Source organism: Harmonia axyridis, chromosome 6, assembly GCF_914767665.1.
Source record: "Harmonia axyridis chromosome 6, icHarAxyr1.1, whole genome shotgun sequence".
Classification (NCBI taxonomy): domain Eukaryota; kingdom Metazoa; phylum Arthropoda; class Insecta; order Coleoptera; family Coccinellidae; genus Harmonia; species Harmonia axyridis.
The window spans coordinates 20,694,577-20,720,188 of record NC_059506.1 but is presented as its reverse complement, the minus strand read 5'-3'; the positions used below and the strand labels follow the sequence as shown (position 1 = coordinate 20,720,188).

The 25,612-nt window shown below is 32.7% G+C and overlaps 1 protein-coding gene across 1 annotated transcript; it reads right to left on the bottom strand.

The window, feature by feature from the left end:
• On the bottom strand, positions 1 to 22,706 carry LOC123683264 (pickpocket protein 28-like). The gene is made up of 9 exons (XM_045622188.1): positions 22,489 to 22,706; positions 15,009 to 15,242; positions 12,265 to 12,370; positions 12,058 to 12,206; positions 11,296 to 11,500; positions 10,957 to 11,227; positions 10,285 to 10,344; positions 9,518 to 9,710; positions 1 to 433 (listed from the first exon to the last, which is right to left on the bottom strand). The coding sequence occupies exons 1-9, from the start codon at positions 22,650 to 22,652 to the stop codon at positions 193 to 195; spliced, it is 1,623 nt and encodes a 540-aa protein (XP_045478144.1). The 5' UTR covers positions 22,653 to 22,706; the 3' UTR covers positions 1 to 192.
• Positions 22,707 to 25,612: the final 2,906 nt, after the last annotated feature.

Here is a 25,612-nt window from a genome sequence, read left to right as displayed (position 1 = left end):
AGTAAATATAATTTCTTCTCTTAGTCGATATAAACCATAACTAATTGGACCAATGAACTCCTAATTACAATGAAATTATAAATATCACAATACACGGAAATGATATTAGTTCCAATAGAAATTGAACGAACTCGAAGAACCATTTGTCCAATTTCAAACAATCAGCAATCGTTGATTACCAAGGTTATTAATTCATTCTTGAACTACCATTATCCTAGGACCTGCCCAATGATTATACCTTCTGTAATTCTCGATCAATTTTACGGACATAAAGTATATTATTTCAGCTAATGAAACCAAGGAGAAGCCTGTGAAAAGTCCAAGAGCCCCACCAATATTTGAAATCATGTCGGAGGTTCCATATAGTTCGTCCCTTCGGTTTGGTAGAAAATACATGTCTTTGAAAAATATTTTTATGGCCGATGCTCGATTTCTGTAAAATAAAAATTTGTCATTATTGAAGAAGATACTTTGAGATTTTCGAGAGTTTGTTCGAGGAAACCAATCGCTCTATTATTTCGTCACAATGTCAGTAATTTTCAAATTTTAAGACGGCAATGGTCATAAACGATAACATTCGACTCATTGGTGGCTCTCAAATTCTATTATGTCCGTTCTAACAGGCCAATTGAAAATTCCCCGATCTAACATAGTAAAACACATTTTTTGGCAAGATTCGATTTTATTATACAACATCTTCGAGGGCGATAGAACGATTATAGACGAAGTTTTCGATACCATTTTTGTAGTACAATTTGTCTTTCGATTCAAAATAGGACTTAGTTTCGGCGATTATTTTTTCATTGGCGCTGAATTTCTTTCCAGTGATCATTCTTTTGAGGTCTAAGAACAGGAAAAAGTCGCTGGAGGCCTGATCTGGCGAATACGGTGGATGAAGAATCAATTCGAAGCCCTATTCATGCAATTTTGACATTGTGTAAATTTATTTGTGACTAGTCGCATTGTCTTGGTGCTTCTTTTTTCTTCAAATGGGGCCCGTTTTCTGACGATTTCAATGTAATCAATGAATATTATACCTTGTGCATCCCAGAATACTGATGCCAGAACCTTGCCAGCTGACTGTTGTGTTTTTCCTCGCTATGGATTCGGTTCATCGTGTACAGTCCACTCAGCTGACTGTCAATTGGATTCCGGAGTGAAATGATGGAGCCATGTTCCATCGATTGTCACATATTGACGCAAAAATTCAGGTTTATTGCACTTTAACAGCTTCAAACACTGCTCAGAATCATTAACACGTTGTTGCTTTTGATCGATTGTGAGCTCGCGCGGCACCCATTTTGCACACATCTTTCTCATGTATAAATATTCATGAATGTACATGTTCAGATGATATCTTCACTATGTCTGCTATCTCGATCAACTTCACTTTACGGTCATTCAAAATTATTTTGTGAACTTTTTCGATTTTTTCGTTGGTGACAGCCTTTTTCGGGCGTCCACTGCGTTCTCCGTCTTTGGTGCTCATTTCACCAACTTAGCATACCAAGGTTGATTTTCCTGGTGCAAACCCCGGAAACTCTTCATCAAGCCAAGATTTTGCTTCAACTATATTTTTCTCTTCAAAAAGCAATATTTTATCAGCATACGAAATTCTTTTTTTCCATCTATTTCAAAAGTAGCCACACGCAATATCTCACAAACTAATGGTCGGACTACTGTCAAATTTTGAAACGTATCGTTTGCAGGTTGGTACTAACTAAAAATCATATGGATTAGCACCGCCCTCTGTGCATCAGACCGGGGACTATCCAATCGGCCTTATACGTCTGACCATAGTATAAGGAAAGGATAGTAAGCCAACCGCCGTTTGACGGCAAGGAAATAGTCACCAGGGGTCGCTACTGTAGTTGGATTTGGATTTGGAGAAGTAACTCGATAATAGATAGCGCTGAATCATGAGCTATAGATGGCGCAAAAATAATACAATAATTCATTCAGTGGCGTGGTTGAAAAGGGGTCGCATGACATTGCCAACAATTTTTATGTTATTATTAAGTTATCACAAATACACGCCACTGGCGTAAATGCTTATTACAGAGCAGAAAAAATATCAAAATATAGAAATCTTCTGACCACTCTATTTCAAATATTTTAGTTCTTCAAAATAACACCGATTTTTTCAGAGGGCTACACTTTACGGACCAATTTTTGACAGTAAAATTCGAGTAAAACGTTAGTACAACTAGATGGCGCTCAACATCAACAAAATCGAAAAAAGCACTACACTGGCTCACTATCCTTTCCCTATACCATAGTATAAGGAATGGATAGTAAGCCAACCGCCGTTTGACGGCAAGGAGCTGGTCACTTGGAGTCGTTACTGTAGTTGGAACCGGTGTTTTACGGGTTGCATATATCGAACACTATTGACTACCCAAAGTGGAGAAGTAACTCGATAATAGACGGCGCTGAATCATGAGCTATAGATGGCGCAGAAATAATACGATAATTCATTCAGTGGCGTGGTTGAAAAGGGGTCGCATGACATTGCCAACAATTTTTATGTTATTATTAAGTTACCACTACATTTGAATATTTATTCGAATAATTGCGATTTGCATTACGATAAAAGTTTGAATGATCACTTAACTCTCTATTCAGGAATAATTAAAACAAATTGATAGATACAATTGAATTAAAATTATTCATATAATAGTAGAAAGTGGTTTCATCCGAAGAAATATGAATAGAATTGGGATATTATCAATGAAAAAAATATAAAAATTGAATATAAGATTCAAACATATGAATTTAGCAACAAAGAGTTCTAAAAATAATAATATAAGATTCCACATTCGAAATGTAATGTCGTCTTTTAAATCGTTGGCAAAGTTTTTTCATTTGAAATCTTGCTTTTCTGTTCCCTATGCATTGTGATTTTTAGACATTTCTCTATTTCAGTGGTCAAAAATTTTTTTATTCTGAATTGAGAACCGACGAATCTTTCTATTCTTTTAAACCTGGGGTCTTGAAATGTACACACATCCTCTTCTAACTAAACTGAATCAGAAAAACAAAGTGTTTTGATCATTCATAGAATTGAGGACGAAGTGTATTCTTGGAGGATTTAATGTTCTCCAAATCCGCTCGATCATTGTTTTGGTATCTGTATACCTGTAATGAGAATGAATTTATTTATGGCATTTAGATTGTATTGCTGTGTCCCAGCGTAGGATTACTGCGTCTACATAAGGATCTATAATTGTATTTTGAACGTTGTCATGTAATGAAAATTATTTATGGATTTCCAAAATGAGGTTTTTGATTGAGAATTAGTCTCGAAAATTAGCTCCGCTTTGTATGATCGGTATTAATTTTCTCGATAATTTGGAACAATGAGCGATAATGAATGATACTGCTAGTCTACTTGGATGATTTTTTTATGCAATTTTTTTAACGAAAATTGTTTTGGGGTTTGAGGATGCATTAAATTGAATTTGTATTTTAGTATATCCTGAAACATACTAACTATATTTATCTTAAAATGATAAGGAAATGCCAGGCGGCAAATTTTCAAAGTGCCTGTTATGGTTTATTACATCTCTTGTCGTTAGACACTTCTATCTTTTGAGCGTTTTCTTGTGTACCTCCAATTTCTTTTATTACAAGGTCAAAAGGATTATTGAACGCATTACGACCCTAGGACCGGATCATAAAATACCATTTGGTACCTATTTTGCTCACTCTCAATTTAGCGGTAGTTTTTCTATAGAATTTAACATGTACTTGGGTAAATATCTTATTTTCTCCTTTCACAGTGTTTATGCTGCCATAATGACAGCCCTAAGAACTGGAGAACTAGTATCGGCAACAGCCGAAAATACTGCACGCTTTGTGGAAACCATCAACAACTTATTTGATGCTTTGAATAGCACACGGTTTCATTCAACAAAACCTTGTAATCGTGCACTTAGTGATAGAAATCCGGAAGTTATAACAGCCATTAATAATGGTTATGAATTAATTGAACACTTGTATAAAGTTGGCAAAAATAACAAATTAACGAGGCCTGATAGTTTTGATGGTTTTCTATTAACTATAAATGCCGTGAAGCAATTTGCATATGATCAAAGAAATGAGGGATTCAACTATTTATTCACGGGAAGGCTTATTCAAGATCCTCTCGAGAATCAATTTTCTGTGTATCGTCAGAGAGGGGGATATAACAGAAATCCCACAGTAAGTTCATTCAGAACAGCATTCAAAATTAGCATTGTATCAGATTTTTTAAGGCCATCTGCAAGTGACAATGCAGGTAGTAAGGCAGATGACGATGAAAATATTTTAGTGGCAGATAACAACGAACCTTTTTCCTTATTGAATCTCGATGAAAACTCGTCTTCATCAGAATCGGACGATTCGGATTCTTCAAGTAGTCCAAGTAGTACTCCTGCCACCGAATTTCGAGATGGAGTGACATTGGAAAAATGTTCTGTAGTTTATTTTGCAGGTTATTTGGTCAAAAAATGTTGGGAGCGTTTCGGGTGTGAAGATTGGAAAATCACTTTGGAGGCTCCTAAAAATCTTGAAAATGAAGATGAGCTCTTGATCTTTTTCAAAAATTACGGTTTAAATTTTGAATGTGGATTAAAAGCACCTACATCTTTGCTGGAGAAATTCACAACAATAGTTTTGGATTGTTTCAGCAAAGATATAGGGAAAAGTTGCAATGATAAAGTCATGTGTAATTTGAAAAAAAAAGTGTTAAATGCATTAAAAATTTTCTGCCCGAATGGTTCGCAACGAATATCATCTGCTCGGAACATAGAAGATATATTTTAGATTTGTTGTTAAGAACTGCAATATATAAATATTGCAAAAATATTTCCAGCCTACTTAAATCTCGGCAATCATCGAAAAATGTGAAACTGTCAATTGTTCAACATTATTGAATATACAGAAGGCCAATTTTTTATCATTCAAAATAATAATAATAATAATAATCAATTAAGTCCCATTTTTAGAAAATAGGACTTTATTGATTTAAATTCGTTACAAATGAACAGAAAAGCAAAACAACTTATAACTTAATATTGTACGAACAGAAGGAAAGTCCAAATAACCTTCAAAATATAAAGATAAAATAGAATATTTTTCTAATGTCACTTCGGTTCGAGCTATTCGATTGTGGGACTACTAAAAATAAATAAATAATTCTCTTTATTCCACAATAATTCAAATCATAATGAAATGGCCTCATCAAAATTGAGGCTTTCATTGAGTTTCAACATATCATAAACGGAATTGTTGTCATACTACCAAAATATTTTCATTAACATATGGCTGACTACCTTGCAGGTAGACTCTGTTGCGGATGTAATTTGTAACAATGCTAATTTTGAATGCTTATTGTGGGATTTCCATTCTCTGTATTGTATTGGGATTTGATTCTTGAGTCGATCTTGAATAAGCCTTTGTGTCAATGAATTTTTGAGCCCACATTTTTTATCCGTTGCAAGTTGCTACACGGTTTTTATATATAGTGACAAGGAAACCATCAAATATATGGGTCTCGGTACCTAATTTGTTATTTTTGCCAACTTCAAAGATATAATTGCCAATTAATTCATAATGATTATTGATGGTTGCAAGAGCATTCGCTCAGTATCTTCATGATTACAAGGTTTTATTGACTGAAACTGTGTGCTTTTCAAAGCATCAAATTCATTATCACCAGGGCAGCACTGAGACTCAATAACCCTCATCAATATCGTATAGTGTCTTATATCGGAAAAGCTTTATTCCCATAGAAAATTATTTTGTAAAGAATTGGTGCGGGTTGAATTCAAATAATAGAGAGTATCGAAAAAATACATCATATTGTTTCCTTCCAAGAACAAAAAAAAAATCAGAAACTTTTGATTTCTAATTCAGTAAAATTTGAGGAAATCTCTCTAAATTTTTATTGAATTAGAAATCGAAAGCTTCTGACCTGGTCGTAGCTAAATTCTTTAATGTATTTCTGACATCTAAATTCACCTTGATACTCACTTGTTACCATTTACTTGAATATTGAAGGGATTGAGGCAATAGGTCCTTTCTCAAATGCTGGATAAATAACAGATTTAGAACAAGATCTTGTAGAACTGATGTTAACCAGAGAGCTAAGAGTTTTAATTAAACAAGGATAACAACGATTCTGATTAAAAAAATCATTATCAGTTCTTTCTTCGTTAATGGTTGAGCTTGGATTTAATAAAGTAGCTTATTTACTTTATAAAAAAAAACTGCACAGCACTAAGAGTGGCTATTTGCTTAGTATGTATAGAAGAACTAAAATTCCATCTGTCTCTACCAACTCTTGAACTTTTCTTTATAAAATTTCTTTTATTTGATATTAAAACTGAATTTTCCAATTTTCAAGTTTTTTCCTTCATTTTTACCAAAAAAGATGTATTACTAGGAAACCTCTAATATTTCAAGCTCCTGAGCTATATGAAAAATCCATTGATATGTTCAATCCACAAACTATAACCCGAAAATATTCATTTCAATTTTAAATATAAGGTAAATATAAAAATAAAACATGATTTTATTTATTTTCAACATCATTGAGATATTTCATTATAATTTGGTTGTTGATGGTAAACTTTTCTTCAAATATTCATAAAAACATGGGCTGATTTTTCGGTCAGAAAATATTATTACAGTCGAATAATAAAATAAATAACTCTAAGAATCGTAAAAGGTTGGGAAAAAATGATCGAAACCAACTGTCAAATGCTAAATATAGCTTTTGAGAAATTTCATTGGAACTTACGACATTAGGAAATCAATGTTGATAGAAACTTTACCTATTCTCACTCAATCTATAATAAAACAATATCAATCGAATATTCTTCAAATATATTCAATTGCAATATCGATATCCCGGAAAATGGAGTTTATTCCATTCATCAATCCTGAAAAAACCTAGAGATATCATTTCATGACGACTGGAACTGATTAGTGATTTCATGATAACTTGTAGCATTGTACTCGTTTATCACAAATACACGCCACTGGCGTAAATTCTTATTGTAGAGCAGAAAAAATATCAAAATATAGAAATCTTCTGACCACTCTATTTCAAATGTTTAAGTTCTTCAAAATAACACCAATTCTTTCAGAGGGCTCCACTTTACGGACCAATTTTTTGACAGTAAAATTCGAGGCTTAACGTGAGTGCAACTAGATGGCGCTCAACATCAACAAAATCGAAAAAAGCACTACACTGGCTTACTATCCTTTCCTTATACTATGCCTATACTATGGTCTGACCATAATCACTGTCGAAAAGAAGGACCGAGAATCTTGAAAGTTTCACGGTAGGTTTGGATCTCGAATGTAACCGTTGAGTTAACGGTTGAAATTCGACTGGGGGTTCCGTAGATATGGCCGTTCGAGTTTTTGTTTTTCTGTTAACGTCAAATTTGGAGATTCGATCTGAATGAAAATTTGCAGTTGAATGTAGACTAATAATTTCAAGTATAATGTGAAATTTCATTTTGACCGCGCGATCAGTGCCAGAATATTCATGAAGAATATAGCAACAAATTCACCCAATACTTCAGATTCAAGGTTTTGATATGAAATAACCATTTCAAGATTTGTACGGAATTTTAAGCTGATCATATCATCTTAACTAAGTATAGAAAATTCAAGCAGAATACTAGAAGAGATGAAAGAAAATCAGTCTTTGAGACCTTCGTTCAAACTGTAACATCAGGATATGTTTTGCTGTATGGCTGTGCTAATTAAAAGGAATTGAGAATGCGTATGTAGGTATTTATCAACATCTATGAATAGAAGGAAGATAATATTTATAAACCTACTATTGATCGAAGAGATGTAGGTACCTATGTGTATAAGAACAGTTTATCGGAATTTAATTGAATATTCTTTCAGTTATTATGAAAATTTGTACAAGGTGTCCCAAATTCGATGGCAGATAGTCACTAAAAGCATCTCGAGAACAATAAGTCTCAGTGAAAAAATCTTAAAGGACCCGATATGTCTTTTCGAAATAATAAGATATTAGAAAGCAGATCATAGATATCTTGATTCGCTCTAAAGTTACAGGATATTTTTGAAAAATGATTATTTTTCATTTATATTTGGATATTTAATTAATTTTATGTCCAATGTGAAATTGTTATCGAGTCATATATAGGGTGTCCCATTCAATAAGAAATCAATTATTGGTTTGGAGATATTGAGGAGAAAAGAGACAAAATGAATTGAATCTAGAAATAAATGGAAGATATTTTTATATAAGAAGTTTCATAACAAAAATAGAGACGAAACATTTTATATCTTTGAAATGGATGATTTAATGGAAACATCGGTAGCGGGATGCTTTTCGGTAAATCTGCCGCTAAAAACTGCTTTGACAAATATAAGATGTCCTATTCAATAAACACCAACTCTTCTTTATATCTCTAAAACGATAATCAATTTTTATGATCTGTTATGAGTATTATATGAACTATTATATGAAAAAAAGAACATTTTTGGAATTTTTCGAATATCTTGCACAAAAACCGAAATATTAGAAATTGTCCTTTTTCAAAAACACTCTGTAATTCGAGAACGAATCCAGATCAATAATCTGCTTTAAGATATGTTATAATTTTTTAGAAAAAAGAGATCGGGGATTCTCGATGTTTTTTTTCTCAAGTCCTATATAGTTCTTGAGAAGGTTTCAGTGAGATTTTGATTTTACCACCTGAAAAAGATGATAATTGGATAATTTATCTTTAACATATTACTTTTTGTGTGAGGTTTCACATTGTACGGTGGTGACCATAAGGTTTGTCATGTGCCCTATCAGAACTGTTTTTCTGGAGTGCGCTGTTTACAGCACGACTTCAGAAGAGATGGTTTCAAGGATACCTCCTGACTCCTACAAGTTTTTCATCCAAAGCTTATTCTGCTTTGGATTTTGCATTGGCTTACACTAACCAGATGATCAGGACTTTCTGAATTCTTTCTTAATCTACACTATTCAGTTTTTGATATTCACATTCTAATTGGGTGCTTCTTGATGTGTCAGTGGCCTCTATAGTTACCAGTTAGGGAAGTGTAGCATGTTCTTTCTGAGATCCAGATACATTTTGAGTTCTGCAGTATCAAAATTACGGAGGCACGTTTTAGAATGATACTTTCCTGGAAGATTCAGCTAGAGTATTTCTCTTTCAGTTTCCTCCTGCTCTCGAAACTCTTTCGTATACAAACATTTTTCTGAACCATAAAAAGGTTTAGAGCTATAAAATACTCCCATTCCCGATAGTTTTCGTTTTCTTTCATTATTAAGTGACCAAGGTCCCATACTAAATAGATCTGATTACTCTCTCCTAATTATACGGCGGCAGTATGAATAGATAACATGGGAGTGCTTTAGTAGCAGCTTAATTATCATATTAGATTGCTATGTAACATTTTCTTTAAGGTTCGTTTCCTCGCATCTCTATCATATCATTGACATAGTGGAGAATTGATATTCTTCTCTTACCTAGACATTGCTTCTCTCATACCATCTACAAATACTTCATCCTCATCATTGAAAATCCATTCGCTTGTAGATACTTCTGCATTGTATGTTAAATCTGAACACAAGGGCATGCAATTACATATTGTTGTTGCATTTCCTTGGCCTTTCTTTCCTTTATTGAGTCTCTCCCTTAATATATCCGCATTGTAAGTAACTGAAAGGAATATAAATATAATGTCTGATATGGTTTAGTAGTACATTCGCTCAAAACTGAGAGATCTACCCCTATACAATAAAAATAAAGATTCGTTTCAATGAAGACACGTTTCGTTAAAGAAAGTGCTTGTGCTGAAATCAAGTAATTTTCAAGTTTGGATTATATTTCTTGAGAAAAATTGTCATACCTTCTCGAGTTAGTTGTTAATGTATTAGTATTTCAATGTAAAAATTATATACAGATATTGTTCCTATGTGAATCTTTCAATATATTTCCTTACATCAATTCAACATCAACATCCCCATGTACATGAGTAAATACTCTTATTTATATTCAATAACAATTTAATGAATTCTTTTTTCGCTCTGAACATTTAATCAACTTGTTCATTTAAGAATATATGTATCAAGGGTTGCATATCTTAGGTTGATTGATAGCACTTTATGATCTCATGGAATTGAATAATTTTTTCAAAAAGTAAAGAGGAAGTATCATAAAAAAATTATAATAATGATAAAAGCAATCATGAATCCAATAAACTCGTTTTCAATCAATTTCATAATGCACTCACCTCTTGCGTTTTCTAAACAGAAACGTTTTTCTAGATTGCAATCTTTGGTCTCAGAATCACCTGAAAACAAAATTAAAAAAGGTGACAAAGCTAACACCACAGTTTTTTATTTCAATTAATTATGATACTCAAAAGTGTATATCATATAGTTTTAATCATGCTATACCATATAGTACCTGCCATCTATATGAATATTTTATTTTGTACATATGTTCTAGCGACCCAAATGTTTGTAATTTTCAAATCACTAACGAAGGATGGTTTTGAATATTCGAAAGACTGACTACTGACTGATGAAGAACTCGAGGTCAAAATGAATCCTGTACTTCTGTCTGACACGATTGGATATACTTTTGTTCTTTCCTTTTCCCAAGAAAATTGTTTCAAAAATGGTTAACGACATTGTTTTGAGAGTATTACGTGATTTTATAATATATTGTTTTCAATTTTAACTTCACTTGGAGAACTTTATCAATTACTACTTAAAAGGCCGCAAAAACTACTGAAAGCAAATGAAGCATGTAGTAATGACATAACGATTTTGATTTTTCTTATATTCACATTACATAGTGCTCAAGAAATGATTCTTCAATTTGATTTTTTATTTTTACTACTTCAAAGTCTAAACGAACGTGTGATTGTAAAATTCAAATTATACACAATATTTCTTACGTGGCATATAAAAATCGACGCATCCACATTTACTAATGGTGTAGTTGGTCCAGCACTCAAAATTGCAGCTAGATTGAGAGTAAAATCGAAAATATTTCAGATTTCTCTCGTAGCCAAAAAAGCAGCCACGTTTTTCGGGACTATAATTTCTAATTTTGTCTGAAGTTTCTGTAACTGTGGGATTCACAGACACAGTCGTGAGACGATCAAGTCCGACCGAAAAAAAGACCTGTCCAAGTCTTGGAATTCTAGACGCTGTATGAAGAGTTACCTACAACAAGAACAATCAATAATATGTGAAATGAGGAAAAATTATAGTTAGAAGTATGATTTACTAACTCTCATTCCTTGAGTAGAAAAATCTCTACAAGCATAATCGATGTCTTCCTTATCTGTCAAGAGTACCACGACAAGAGAACTTTGAGCACCATTAAGTAGAGCTCTTCTTGGGTACATATTTTCCAAGTCAGCCGCATCAGAAAATCCAGTATCAGGATTCCAGTCTCGACGTCTGTTACTTTGTTTTTCATAATAATTCATTGTACTGGAAGAAAAAACTACTCAAAACTTGATACTTTTGGAATGTTTGATGAAACAACAGTAACCATAATGTTAACACCAAGATTTATTTTTTTCTGCATACGTAATTATTACAGTCAGAACTAATTGAAAATGATTAATTGATTTTTTCAACAAATTTGGAAAATAACTAGCCTTCTAGCTATGATGTTCTGTTCAACTGAGCTATATGTTTCTAAAATGTAGATAATAACATGACACTAAAATTTTCTAAACAACATTGAATTGGAATTTTCATACAACTCATATTCTACACGCTGAGTGAGAAATACATCAATTTCAATATTGAATCCGTTGGAAACGAAAAACAACAAAAAAACATTGAACATTATCAGAGATGAAAAATGAAAATGGTTCGAGCAGGTTTGAAATTAAACACTGATAGAAGTTCGCGAACCATTTTGTCGTCCATTGATCCCGCATTTATTCGTTTATCTTGAAAACCTGGAGTATTCTGATCAATTTCAGTCGATTTTAATGAACAATTTTTCAAATGTAATATCTTGCACCTCTTATACTTACTTCAAGTCACTGTATATATCTCTAACGTCATACATGTTGAAACTATAGCACAAACCTTGATCTGTTAGTATAGGCGTTAAAATTTCACTACAGTTTTTTTCCTGACCCATCCATACGCAATAAGAATAATCAAGATCGACGGCTTTATGCTGAAAAAAACATATGAGGCAATAACAAGATTATGAGTATGTGAAAGGGTATACTTACTGCTTGGAAAAATTCTGCATAATTGATCGATCTACTTAAATGAGGAGAAAAGTATAGATGGTTTTCTGGAAGGCATACAGCTGCCATAGCATCGAATAATATATTTCTGAAAATTTATAGATAACAACAATAAACAATATTTATGATTGTTTTATTTCATGGTTATACACTGTGTCCGTAAACTATCGAACAAATTCGTTTTTAGCTAAAGAGAACATTTTAAGAAATAATCCTGAAACACGTCGATTTTTAATTTTAATTCAATGTATTTTAAAATAATAATCTAATATACAGGGTGAATTGCTTTCGAGTATTGACATCACCGTCATTTATTTTGGAATGGAAAACCCCCATTTTGTATCAATTTTCCGATTACTCTAGCTGAGCTGATTCCAAAAACGTATCACATGTTGATTCCAATTGGTACAGGGTGGACAGAAATACAATAGTTTTGTGTGTGCTCATAAAGTAACGCGTAACATTCTTTATTCGTTGAATTAACAATATTATCAAAAATACTTATTGTCTAGCGAAAATAAACAAATAATGACATTTCACAAAAAAACTAGACGATTATGTTTTTTTTTTAACTGATAAGAAATAATTTATTTCATATGCTGTCTGCTAGACCACAAGTACCAAACATGTTTGGAAACAGCTCATTTTTATTAATCTAAAAATGTAACAAAACTACAGAGTGTTACATTCAAACCAATTGCCGCTGGACAATAAGTATTTTTGATAATATTGTTAATTTAACTAATAAAGAATGTTACGCCTTACTTTATGGGCACACACAAAACTATTGTATTTTTGTCCACCCTGTACCAATTGAAATCAACATGTGATACATTTTTGGAATCAGCTCAGCTAGAGTAATCGGAAAATTGAAACAAAATGGGGGTGTTCCATTCAAAAAAAATGACGGTGACGTCATTACATATTACATTATTATTTTAAAATACGGTTAATTAAAATCAAAAATTGATGTGTTTCAGGACTATTTCTTAAAATGGTCTGTTTAGCTAAAAATGAATTTGTTTCATACTTTACGAACACAGTGTATGCATATCAAGAATAAAAATGTATTTTATAAATTTTTCATTTAATAATTTGAAAATATATCAATTACAATCTAAACATTCAATGATGAGTAGCAATATAATTTTCATCGAATATCTTTTCAAGCTAGTAATTAAAAAAAAAATTTTTTTTTAATAAATTTTTGATAGAAATTTATAATAAATAAAAGAAAACGAAGTGATTTCCACAAAAATTTTATAAAGGTAAAGATCGTTAAATTAGCCAAAATTCTCTATTTATTCTGTTCTTTGGTTCTATCATATCATTCATTGGTGTTTTGTAGACCTAAGATTTCAAATGTCTTTAGAATTCAGTGGAGTTAAATCTGGTGAAATAGGTAGCCTTTTGATTGAGCAGGATAAAATAACAAAAGATTAAAAATGATAACAGTTCTGAAAGACTGAGTCCAAGCCAATTGTCCTCGATAATATAATGTAATCTAGCCTACCATCTGTCTTTTCCTACTGACCCCCCTCACTCTGCCATTTTTTTTACTGCAATACCGTAATTGAGAATCTATATCGAAATCCTAAAGTTGACAACATCAGTTGGATTTGTGGATGTGTGGAGGAAATATATCATTAATTCTTTGAATTCAAGGCACATATACAAGTGGACTCATTGAATACATCGACAATATAAGCAATATTCCACATATATTCCATATTATGTTAAGGCCATAGCTAGGTGGGGGAAGTCCGATGGGGTAATTTTATCATAAATACTAGTCACCGAAAATACTGTCATCTATTTCAAATTGAATGAGCAATATTTCATTTTATTGCATATTCAGAGGTATTTTTAATTCATACGTTCATTTGATGTGCATTTCCTATATTATTTTACTTATGTTCAGTATAGTAGTCGAGTTATTGCCATTTCCTGGAAAAAAAACTGATAAATATCTACAAGATACAAGAAGAATTTGTGTATTTCTCGAGAGCAATGTGGCGATGTATGAAATCAGATATGTTTTACGGGAACGGTTATTAACTCATCTACCTTATCATCTATACATATACAGTATGTATATTTTGATCCAATCAGTTTATTGTAAAAAACAGATAAGTATTTTGAAAGGTTTGTAGAATGGAATTTATTAAAAGGTGAATAAGACCTATCGAAACATTCGGAGAGTTTAAATCAGGAATTGTTTCCAAATATTTATCTTCTTCTTCTTTTGATACCATGACCGTTTAACGATCGTTGGTCATCATGTTTATAAACTCCTGAATATATCGGCAACCATACCTGTAACATATGCCTCAAAACATATTTACAAAATTCCATAATTGGAATGAAGAAGAATAATAAATATTGAAAACGAGAAGTTCATCGATTTATTTGCCTCAAAAAAATCCAAGAGACTCAATATCATTTCTTGATATGGATCATACTGACTATTTTTGATGTATATTTTTATATTTTTATGAGAACTAGTTAATAATTTTATAAAATAAAAGATCTTCCTCCTCCTCTTCTAATAATTTCTACGTCTCAGCTGACTAGTTCAATCGACGCAAATTTCCACTGGAATGATGTTGACAACCTCTATTTTCACCAACTTTTGGTTGCCAATCTAGTTGACAACTTGGTTGGCAACTAAGTTGCTCGTCTGTGGGTCGCTTTATGTCTTTATGTATATAAAACTAGTTACTTACTCGTTCATTTCGAAATTATTTCTGGCTACGAGTACATCTGTATAATTCAGGTATTTCCTCGATATCTTAGTTTCTGGACAAATAGTCACTGCTGGAAACGGAATACCATCAATAATATCTTCTCTAGTTGCCAAGGAAACTAGCACAGGTGTTGTAATCCATTTATCAGTTATTTTGTATACCATCCAGCAGGATCCAGCTATTCCAAGAATGAAGATAATAATCCACCAAAATCTAGAAAACTTTTTTTATTGAAATGAAGAACCAATGGTAGGTTGTGCAGAATATGCATACCTGCATATTCATTTTACTATCACACTCGAAAAAAATTGGACAATTTGCAAGAACATACTTCCGATTCAATGAATTCGTCTGTTAAAAAATTCATTCTAAATTTCGACCTTTTCCGAGTGAGTATGTTGTGACAATAATCAGCTAATTGATTAATTAATTAACTAGGAGCGTGACACCCCAATAATTGAAATTGATGATATTTCTGCCTGTTGGACAGATAACATAATATTACTTACATTATAGTGTTACACAATTTGAAAACGTGAAAACCTGAATACTCAGGCTAAACGAGTAGGGGAAATGAGGACAAAATGACACACTGTTTAGTTTTCCAATCATATATTTTTAGTTATTGCAATAATATTCCCATTTTGGTACTGTATACCAACTTTGGTTCATTGTTTTCCAGTATTATGAGCTGAAAATTGAATTGAACCACAAAAATAGAAGATAAGTATAAGAAGTTATTTTGACTTCTAACAAAATGCGTTTTGTCCATAAAATAGGGACAAAATGACTTACTTAGAATATTCAAATGCAAAGTTAGCTAATAAACGTTTTGTTTCTTTTCGAGACAGCAGCAAACGATGTAAGAGCCCAGTGAAAACACTGAATGCAACGTAGCCACTGTTTACCAGGTTTGGAACGAAAAAAACGTCACTGCAATCAATGCAGGAACAGTCATCGTCGTAATCATTTTTTTTAACGGTTTAGTGTCGGATTCTTCGTGGTCATCGATTTTTTTATTTTTAGTGGTCTTGTTTTCTTTAATACCGGGTTTTTTATCATTGAATAATATTTTAATGATTTCTTGTTTCTTCTTCTTGGTTGGATTGTTCGCAACAGATTTACCCTTGATTTTGTCAAAATTAGGCCTTGTCCCTGAGGAAGTGGTGAAAGAATTTCATTACAAAGATTGATCCTTAAGAAGTTCCTGGTCTATTGTAATCATCAGGAATCAAAAGGTAATTTACCTATTTTTTACAAGATACATACCATAAATTTAGCATTCTTACACGTATAGTGCATACAAACTATGTACAAAATAATATGAAAATGAGCTCACTAGTTTCACATGGAAATTAATCTATAAAATTCTATATTATCACCAAGAATACATTTTCTTCACATGTATCGGACTAAATGACATACTATGTCGTTTTGTCCATCAGGATAGTATGTCATTTTGTCCGATACACACTTTTTTTAATATTGAATCACAATTTCAAAACAAAACCAATATTCATCTTAGAACTTATACATTTTATAACGTCATAACCGTAATAACAAAAATACATTCAATATACAACGAATATTGTCATGACACTCTCCAGAAAAAATTCAGAAACCAAGTGAACAAAAAAAAAGCAACCGACCAAAACACATTTGTGGCTATTGCACCAGTGAAACAGACAGTACGATGTCAATTTCCTCGCAGGATTGTCATCATCACAAGCAAGATCTGAATCACTGTAAAACCTCGAGCTATACGGCGCCAATTTTGAAAAAAACCAAAAGTTCATTTTGTCTGTATATGTCGTTTTGTCCGCATTTCCCCTATATACAAGATAGTATCGTTTGGATTTTCAAAGGCGTCATTTTGCTATATTTTAGGACTATTGACAATTGAGACGTAAACCTTGGAGGATGGGTTAGTATGATTCATTTGCTGTCGTTTGAGCCGTATTTATCAACTTTTTACGAGATATTTGTGTTCTTGTGATTTTTGAAGATTTCTTACCTTACTTCATTCTTCGTCAATTTTTTCTACGTTGATCTTTATTTACTTAAAAAGTTTTCATTAGAATGCAGCCACCAATTTCGTTTCAGAAGATTTTTTTTATGAATAACCGTTTGAATGTTCGGTATAAAAAAAGTTAATTTGTAATCCAAAGGCATCAAGATCCCAAGTATAATAATAGACTGAATTATAAATGGCATTATGAATTTGTCGATTTAGTATTATTGGAAAAAACTTTTGAATCGTTGACAGTAATATCCTATTGCTCATAGAGTATTTTACCATTTTCCAATAAGATTATGTCTACTTTTTTTCAACATAGAAAAAATTGACGAAAAATGAAATAAGTTTAAAAGTTTTTGAAAAGCACAAGAACTCAAATGTCTCTGAAATTGTTGATTTTCGGTTATAAACAAGTATGGCTCAAACGACAACAAATGTGTAATACTAACACCTCCTCCAAGATTCACGTCGAAATTGGAAAGACCATCAACAATTCCTTATAGCTACATCTTTTAGGGCTGGTTCCTCGAATAGATCGCTCTTTTATATCGTTATGACGTCTGCAATTTTCGAATTTCTAGCCGGAAATGGTCTCCAACAATAAGGTTAGACACATATCTATGAACGATTCGTAATCACGAAAATAAATTTAAAAAAAAATAACTCTCGAAAATAAAGACTACGAAACAAAAAAATTCCTGATTAGGTTTGGATCTAGAATATTCAATATTGCTGTCGAACCGACCAGGGTTTTGTTAATATGGACATTCGAAATTTAATTCTCCTTATAATTTTATATCTACAAATACTATCGATATGGAATATTGCAGTTAGATGTTACGTAATAATTCGATGCTTCAGAATATAAAGTCGATCGAGTCACCAGAACCAGAGAAAACTCAAGAAAAATACAAGGTGTCCAAAAAGGGTATCGGGTATTTGTTTTGTCGCTGCATTTAAGAATGAGTGACGGGGGGGATTGTGAAGGGGATCGTGACGTCCGCAATTTTTTGGAGTTTCAGTGACGATGGAGCAGTACCCAGGAACGCATCGCGCCTTTTGCGTACGAGAGTATTATCGCAACGGTTATTCAAAAGTAGCTTCTCAACGTTTATATCGTAAGGAATATCGTACACGCCATGCACCAAGTGATGACTCCATTAGAAAATGGATCCGAATGTTCGAAAATATAGGTGCGACGATAAAAATTCAAGAATTTAAACGCCCTCGTTCAGTCCGCGACGAAGAAACGGTCCTTATTTCCATGAAAATCGACGAGGCCAACCACTCAATATAAATAGTGACCGTTTTTGCGATATGCTGCGGAACTTTTTGGGTCCAGAGTTACTGGAATTTCAAGGTTATAATTCAAGAACGTGGTTTCAACAAGATTGGGCTACTCGCCATACAACAAATCAAGCGATGGTAGCTGTTAAAGAATTATTCCCTAATAAGGTCATTTCGCGTAGGGGTAACATCAACTGGCCTCCCAGAAGCCCCGACCTTAGTCCACTTGACTATTTTGCATGAGAGTGCATTAAAAGTGAGGTGTATGAGAATAATCCAATGAATTATATCCAATTAAAGCAAAACTTAAGGTCAGAAATGGCAGCAATATCGAGAGCTATGTGTCAGCGTGTGATCGCCAATTTTCGTTCCCGATTAGAAGAGTGCCAGCAGCGTAACGGTCACCATTTAGATAACATAATCTTTTCCAAATAATTTTCCACTTCATGCTGTAATAATAAACAATAATTTTTTTTTTTTAATTGTAACTAGTTTTTGTTTTATCCAAGTTACAAATACCCGATACCCTTTGTGGACACCTTGTATAAGAAAATAGACAATATTTCCGTAACTTCAAACAGAGTGTATAAACATTCCACTAAGTGTCGGGCTGAACCATTAAAATGTTCACACAAAATTCAAATTTTATTCGTCAACCAGCAACCCAGTCACCTTCAAAAGTGATATATGTTCACCAACGCTTCTCTTACTTATCAATACCTTTTCTGTAAGAAGATTCGTTTTGGCCTTCGTTATATTCAAATTTCCTTCCCTGGAGCATTCTTTTGAAGTAAATAGCCAGTACCTAATCACTGGGGGCCAGATTGGGAGATTAAGTTGGATGGTCATGCAGTTGAAAGCGCTATTCGTTCTATTTTACCATGATTTTCATCGATTTCTGACAAGGAGTATCGATGATACACGAAACACGTTTTTTCTTTTTTCCGACAATAAAAAAATATAGCGTTACCCTCTAAATCTTAATCCAGATTTAACTCTATGTTTCAAAACATCAAATATATTTATAATTGAATGAAGAAAATACAAAAAGAAAAAAAGTACAATTTCAAGTATGTAATAAAATCATACGATATTAATTATCTATCTGGTTGATGTATCAGCAAAAATGCCATCAACATAACCATTGTCAAACAGAAGATTTTCACGATATTATACGTAGGAATCATAATCGAAAGTAACCCAAGGAGAATGCATGTCATCAACGGAGAGTAGCGATATACCGGTTTCACCCTTTTTAGGGATCATTAGTAACGCATAACTCAACCCAAGATGACAAATAAACGAAATAGTAGGCACCTCATTCTTTTTCTTTTTGTATTTTCTTCATTCATTACCACGTATCAGCCATTTTATTCATTTTATAATTGAATACTGTCAGTGTATGGGAGCTGAAGAAACGCCAGCAAGTCTTGTCGTTTATTTCAGTCACCCTTTAGTAATATTTTCCTCGCAACAGAATTGCTGTCTCTGTAGGGTCATTGGATTAACATGCATCTTTTGAAGCTTGGTCCTAACGAGAAAAAAGTACGCTTGGCCTGAGACTTATTTAGTGAGGTGTTATACAGGGTGTTTCATTGGTCAACGGAAAAATTAGAACAGTGAATAGAGGATAGAGTTCGTTCTAGATATACTCCATTTTTTTTTCTGGTCTGTTTACCTTGGTAACCGAGATACAAGGTGATTCTGAATTTTGCTCATTTCTTTCCGAGGTCATAACAAGTGAACAACACAGTATATTTTTTCATGTGTGGCACGCATTTTTCTTATTCAAACTTCGGCCGATGACAGATTTGGGTGGTCGTATTGTAGCAATTTCAAGTTCAAATTATGCATGTAGATATGAAATAATTATTTATAGCGTGCAAAATTTCGTGTTGATAGATTCGTAAAAATCATGAAAAAATTATAAAAAAATAGTAGGAGCGCTCATTAATTCATGCATCTATTGGCGCCATAGGAGACCTTATTTTACAGTATTTAGTATAAAACCTATGAGATATGATTCATAAATTTCGTTATTAATTTTCATTTCATAATAACACGAAAGATTATAACTCGGTTGTGTCTGTGGTTAATGAAATATTGTGTTCTTGAATTTCCTCTATATTTATCTAGAGATGAATCTTGAAATGGTTATTTACATCTAAATACAAAATTTTATCCTAATTAGATGGGCAGTTTTGAAATAACCAAAAACGTGAAAATTCGAACGTCCACAGTTACGGAACCTTTCTGGAAGAAAGAATGTACAGGGTGGGCAAATTTCTATGTTTTAGCACTACAACTTTTAAACCAGAGGAGATAGACAAAATTTGATTCACCATTCTCGGTCCCTTTTTCTGAGAAACTTACAAGGGAAGTTTTCATTTTTGGCCACCTTCTTTTGTTTTCGAGTTATAAGCGAAAATTGGAAAAATGGCGATATCGAAAATCATTTATATCTCCGCTAAAACTGATAATAGAGCTCTGAAATTAAAACATTTTACATGCACTTTTTTACGTAGAATCTAGTAGCGTGCTTGTCTTTCCAAAAGAATTTTTAATTACGAAGCTATGACCTAAAGTTATGTTTTTTCAAATAGGAACACTAGATTTCTGTGCCATTTTTTGAAAGCTTAATTTTTCCTGATTTCAAAAATAGATAACATCGTATGGTTTGTATTGGAATAAATAACAGAAAATGGTCAAAAACCTTTTTTTACCTAAGAGTCTCAATATTTCTATGGTTTCAACTGTTGATGAACACAGAAAAATTGAGTTTTCTATAACAAGAGCAGTGTCCTTCCATCAATCTGATTATTTTTATGTTTTTTACTAAATTCTACAAAATTCGAATCTAGATATATTTTACAAAAATATAAATGAACTAGGAGAAAATTTCCTAGCTTGCTTGAACACAGTTTCAAATATTCATCTATTGAATTCGATGCGAAATATCGCGGAGATGTGTCGACTTTGCATTGTGCAATTGTTGTCATTATTAGGTTAAATATTATTTCTTGTTTGTTCCCTTCGTAATGAAATTGTTGAGTTCAATCATATATGCGTTGTTTCATAAGCTATTTAGAATGGATTGGTACTTGTGCGTATTCATTCTGGAGACCTATGAAAATTATCTTCTGATCATCCATTTCATTACAACTCTTTCGTTTGAAACATTCGATCTTGTGGATCTTTTCGTTAAATTTTTAGATAAAAAATTCATAAAATATATCTAGATTCAAATTTTGTAGATTTTGGTAAAAAACATAGAAATAATCAGATTGACGGAAAGACACTGCTCTTGTTATAGAAAGCTTAATTTTTCTGTGTTCATCAACAGTTGAAACCATAGAAATATTGAGACTCTTAGGAAAAAAAAAGGATTTCGACCATTTTCTGTTATTTATTTCGATACAAATCATACGATGTTATATATTTTTGAAATCAGGAAAAATTGAGCTTTCAAAAAATGGCACAGAAATCTAGTGTTCCCATCAAAAAAAACATAACTTTGGGTCATAGCTTAAATTAAATTAATTAAAAATCTTTCTGAAAAGACCAGCACGCTACTGGATTCTATGTAAAAAAGTGCCTGTATAATGTTTCAATTTCAGAGCTCTATCATCAGTATTAGCGGAGATATAAATGTTTTACAATATCGCCATTTTTCCAATTTTCGCTTATAACTCGAAAACAAAAGAAGGTGGCCAAAAATGAAAACTACCCTTGTTAGTTCCTCAGAAAAAAAAACCGAGAATGGGGTATCAGATTTTGTCTATCTCATCTGGTTTAAAAGTTGTAGTGCTAAAACATCGAAATTTGCCCACCCTGTCCAGAATTAAATTTTCACCATGGATTATTTATCAATGATTTGAACTTTTTTGTTTAAGACTATTCAACGCTCAAGATCCAAAAAATAAAGGCATATAAATAATATGTCCATTCGGGCAAACTGAAGTGAATATTTAGAAACCCTTATCGCAACAGGAAATTTTTTCAAAGTTATTCATTTATGTGATTTTTGTTAGTTATTTTGGAAGTGAACGAGATAATCAACAAACACTTAATCTGAAAATGTATTTATAATTAAGCACATGAAACTACTTCAAAACAATATCTCGTATCCGCTCATGTCTGAAATTGTAATCTTACCTTTCAATCCAAGTACTGCTCTTTATCATATAAGATAACCCTTGTATGCTCGACGATTCACAATACTCTTGAACGTATCCCCGCAAATCATTTTCTGTTTCTTTTTCATGAGACGTTTTCATATTCACCCCTTTGTTAATAATCCGTGAATTGGTATGTTCCATTTTTATTCAGATATTATATTCATTACCTTGTGATATCATGCAAACTGACTAAAAAAAATTGATGAGGGAATATTGAGGATTTTATTTCCTGGTAGTTTTTGGATATTTTTATTCCTACAGTTATCAGAATTCAGTGGTTTTCCTTTATACCACAAAAGACGAAGTAGTAATGTCTTCTCGTTGTGGAATTACCCGATAAGGAATTTCAATATAAGTTAGGAAGCCTATGAAGCGCATACATTAGGAAGCCTATGAAGGTGTTTTTTTTTTATTTATTTATCAAGAAATAAAAGTTTAGTATCTTTCGTCAAGTAATATTTCAAATATTACATCTTGGTCTATTATTTCTTTTTTGAGCCTTCATTCCTTGAACACATCGTTCTACGTCACGATGACACTAAGTATTAGGTGGTTCTAATCTCAAAACTACCGGATGAATCGAAACGAAATACTTGCTATTATACAGGGTGACTCGAAATTGCGTATCAAGGTTACAGGAGCGCATTTTGCTTGTCAAAATGAGACTTTTTTCTTCATGAACATATGTCCAAAAAAGCTTCGTTATCGAACTACAAAGCGTTTGAGTTTCAAGATTTTTTTATTTCTTTTTCATAGCTTAAGCCGAAGAATAATTCGAAATAGTGGGTTTTAATGTTAAAACCCACTATATCCTTCTCTTCACGCATGCTCTATGACTTCAAAACATAACCCCATCATGTTATGTCATTTCCACCACACGTTGTTCTTTTCCACATAAACTTTTTCTGTTAGATTTATCATATTCGAAGTTGAAGGCCCTCATTTACTTTCACTTCATTCAGAAAATTTCAATTCAATTTCAATTTCAATTAAACACAATTTCAATCGCAGACAATAAATCTCTTTTTCCCAGAGTAGCCAATTCTAGTAACACTTACGAATGAAAGAAAGCTTTCTCTAAAAGAAGTTCGAAATATGTTCATGAAACCGAAGCCACTTTCAAGCTTCATTCGAAGGAGACTTTCTACTTAAACGGTATTTACCAAGGAAAGCCTTTTCTGATGGATTATGAAACTGACCCTTAGACCATCAAAATTCTGAGTGATTTGAGGATATCGAAAATAATATTATTTGCGCCCACCAAAATGCACAGGAAGACAGCTTAGTTATGCTGTAATTGCAGCAAGCCAACAGGGGCGGATCCAGACGATGTTTGAGAGGGGGGCCATAGAAAGTCAAAATAGCGGAAATTTTTGTTGGTACCTACTGGGTCAAGTGTTTTTTTTTATAGAAAGATGGATTTCAGTAAATCATATCAAATTCAGTTTCCAAAATTTTTGTAGGACAAAAACAAGTTAAAAAAAAATTCCACATATTTCATAAATATATGTTAATTCATTTCATAAGAAAACTCATGCGCAAGAAAGTATAAGATGTAGTAAAAAAAAAACCATTATTTTTGCATGAAGAACAAGGCTTCAATAACCGTAGTTAGAATGATCCAATTTGCGCTGTTTCGTTCGATAATTAAGTACAGTTCCAAGTTAATAGAAGTGCCAAAAAGTCTTGTTCTATTAACTGACTTTGCGCCCCTACGATTTGGCGCCCCGGCAACATGTCCGGTATGCCGCTCCTGGCGGCGGCCCTGATTGCCCTTCCAGTGGGTGGTGCATCTTTGACATCGAAATTACCGGAACGGAATCGACGAAACTAAAATTGCAAGTGATTGGCTATTACAGTATCAGGTACAAAAACACTATTTACATTTTCAGCCGCCTGGCTGGTATTTTTGTCTTTATCTAAGAAAAACTATAAAATTTAGCATATTTCCTTTTTGCTAGTGTCCATCTTTGTGGAGCACTCAAACTTAACTGAGTCAACTCATCACAAAACTGTCAGAATGTTTTTGTACTGCGAAATCTCATCTTTCTAACGCCATATAGTGAAACCCGATCGGACTTGTAGAACGCGAGATACAGAGAACTAAAGCCATCCACTGGTAAAATAATGAATTCCTTTTTACTACACCTATTAAATAAAAACATGTGATCAAATATCAAAAATTTAATAACAAATTCTAGTCTCCTATTTTCAGATTTTTTTGACTAGCGTATCTTTGTATAATATTTCAACATTAAGACTGCTGCAAATGGTTCCATGTATATGCATTAATACCAATACATTCAACCTGTCATTCTAGATCATTTCCAATCTTTCACCCTTGTGAGTGCCCACGCATATTTTTCGATTTTTCAGGATACATTTTTAAGGTCCGCGAGGGGGAAGCCATGGCCCCCATGGCCCCCCCTGTATCCGCCCCTGCAAGCCAATTAACCTCTGGTGCGGTAGGAAAGTATGCAATCGAAGATGAAAGTATGCAATGATAAAGTTTTTTTTTGCCTTATTTTGTCTCTTTTTTTTCACCACCTTGAGATACTATTTTGTAGGTATATTGAAGAGTGGAATGTCATATAATCACTTCAATCAAAATCAAAAATTTTGATTTCTTCATTTAGTTTTGTGAGAAATATATTATTTTTCCCCTCATCTTTATTTTTACCATTCGAAAGGGTTTTCTTTGAATATCTTTGAAAATCAAAACAAAAAATGTATTTCTTGATAATCTTGACGTTCATCAATCAAACTACTCTCGAATGAAAATATTTGAAAAAAATAATCTCGCATTTGACATAGCTCAAAAATATGTAAAGGAGTCTGTGGGACTCCACATACTTAACAAGTATTGGACCTCACTGGTTACGGGTTAAATTATAATCAAAATGACAAATCGGCAACATCGTGAATTGATAGCAGGCCGAGTAATATCCCCAGATTTGTGAAAGCTGCAAGGAGAAACAAGAAGTATTTTGTTGGTACCAAAATCTCATCAGATGTGTCGTCATGTCATGAACAGAATAAACATAGTATAGATGAACTAAGATTTCGTATATAAGCTTATATTTATTATAATATTCAAAATT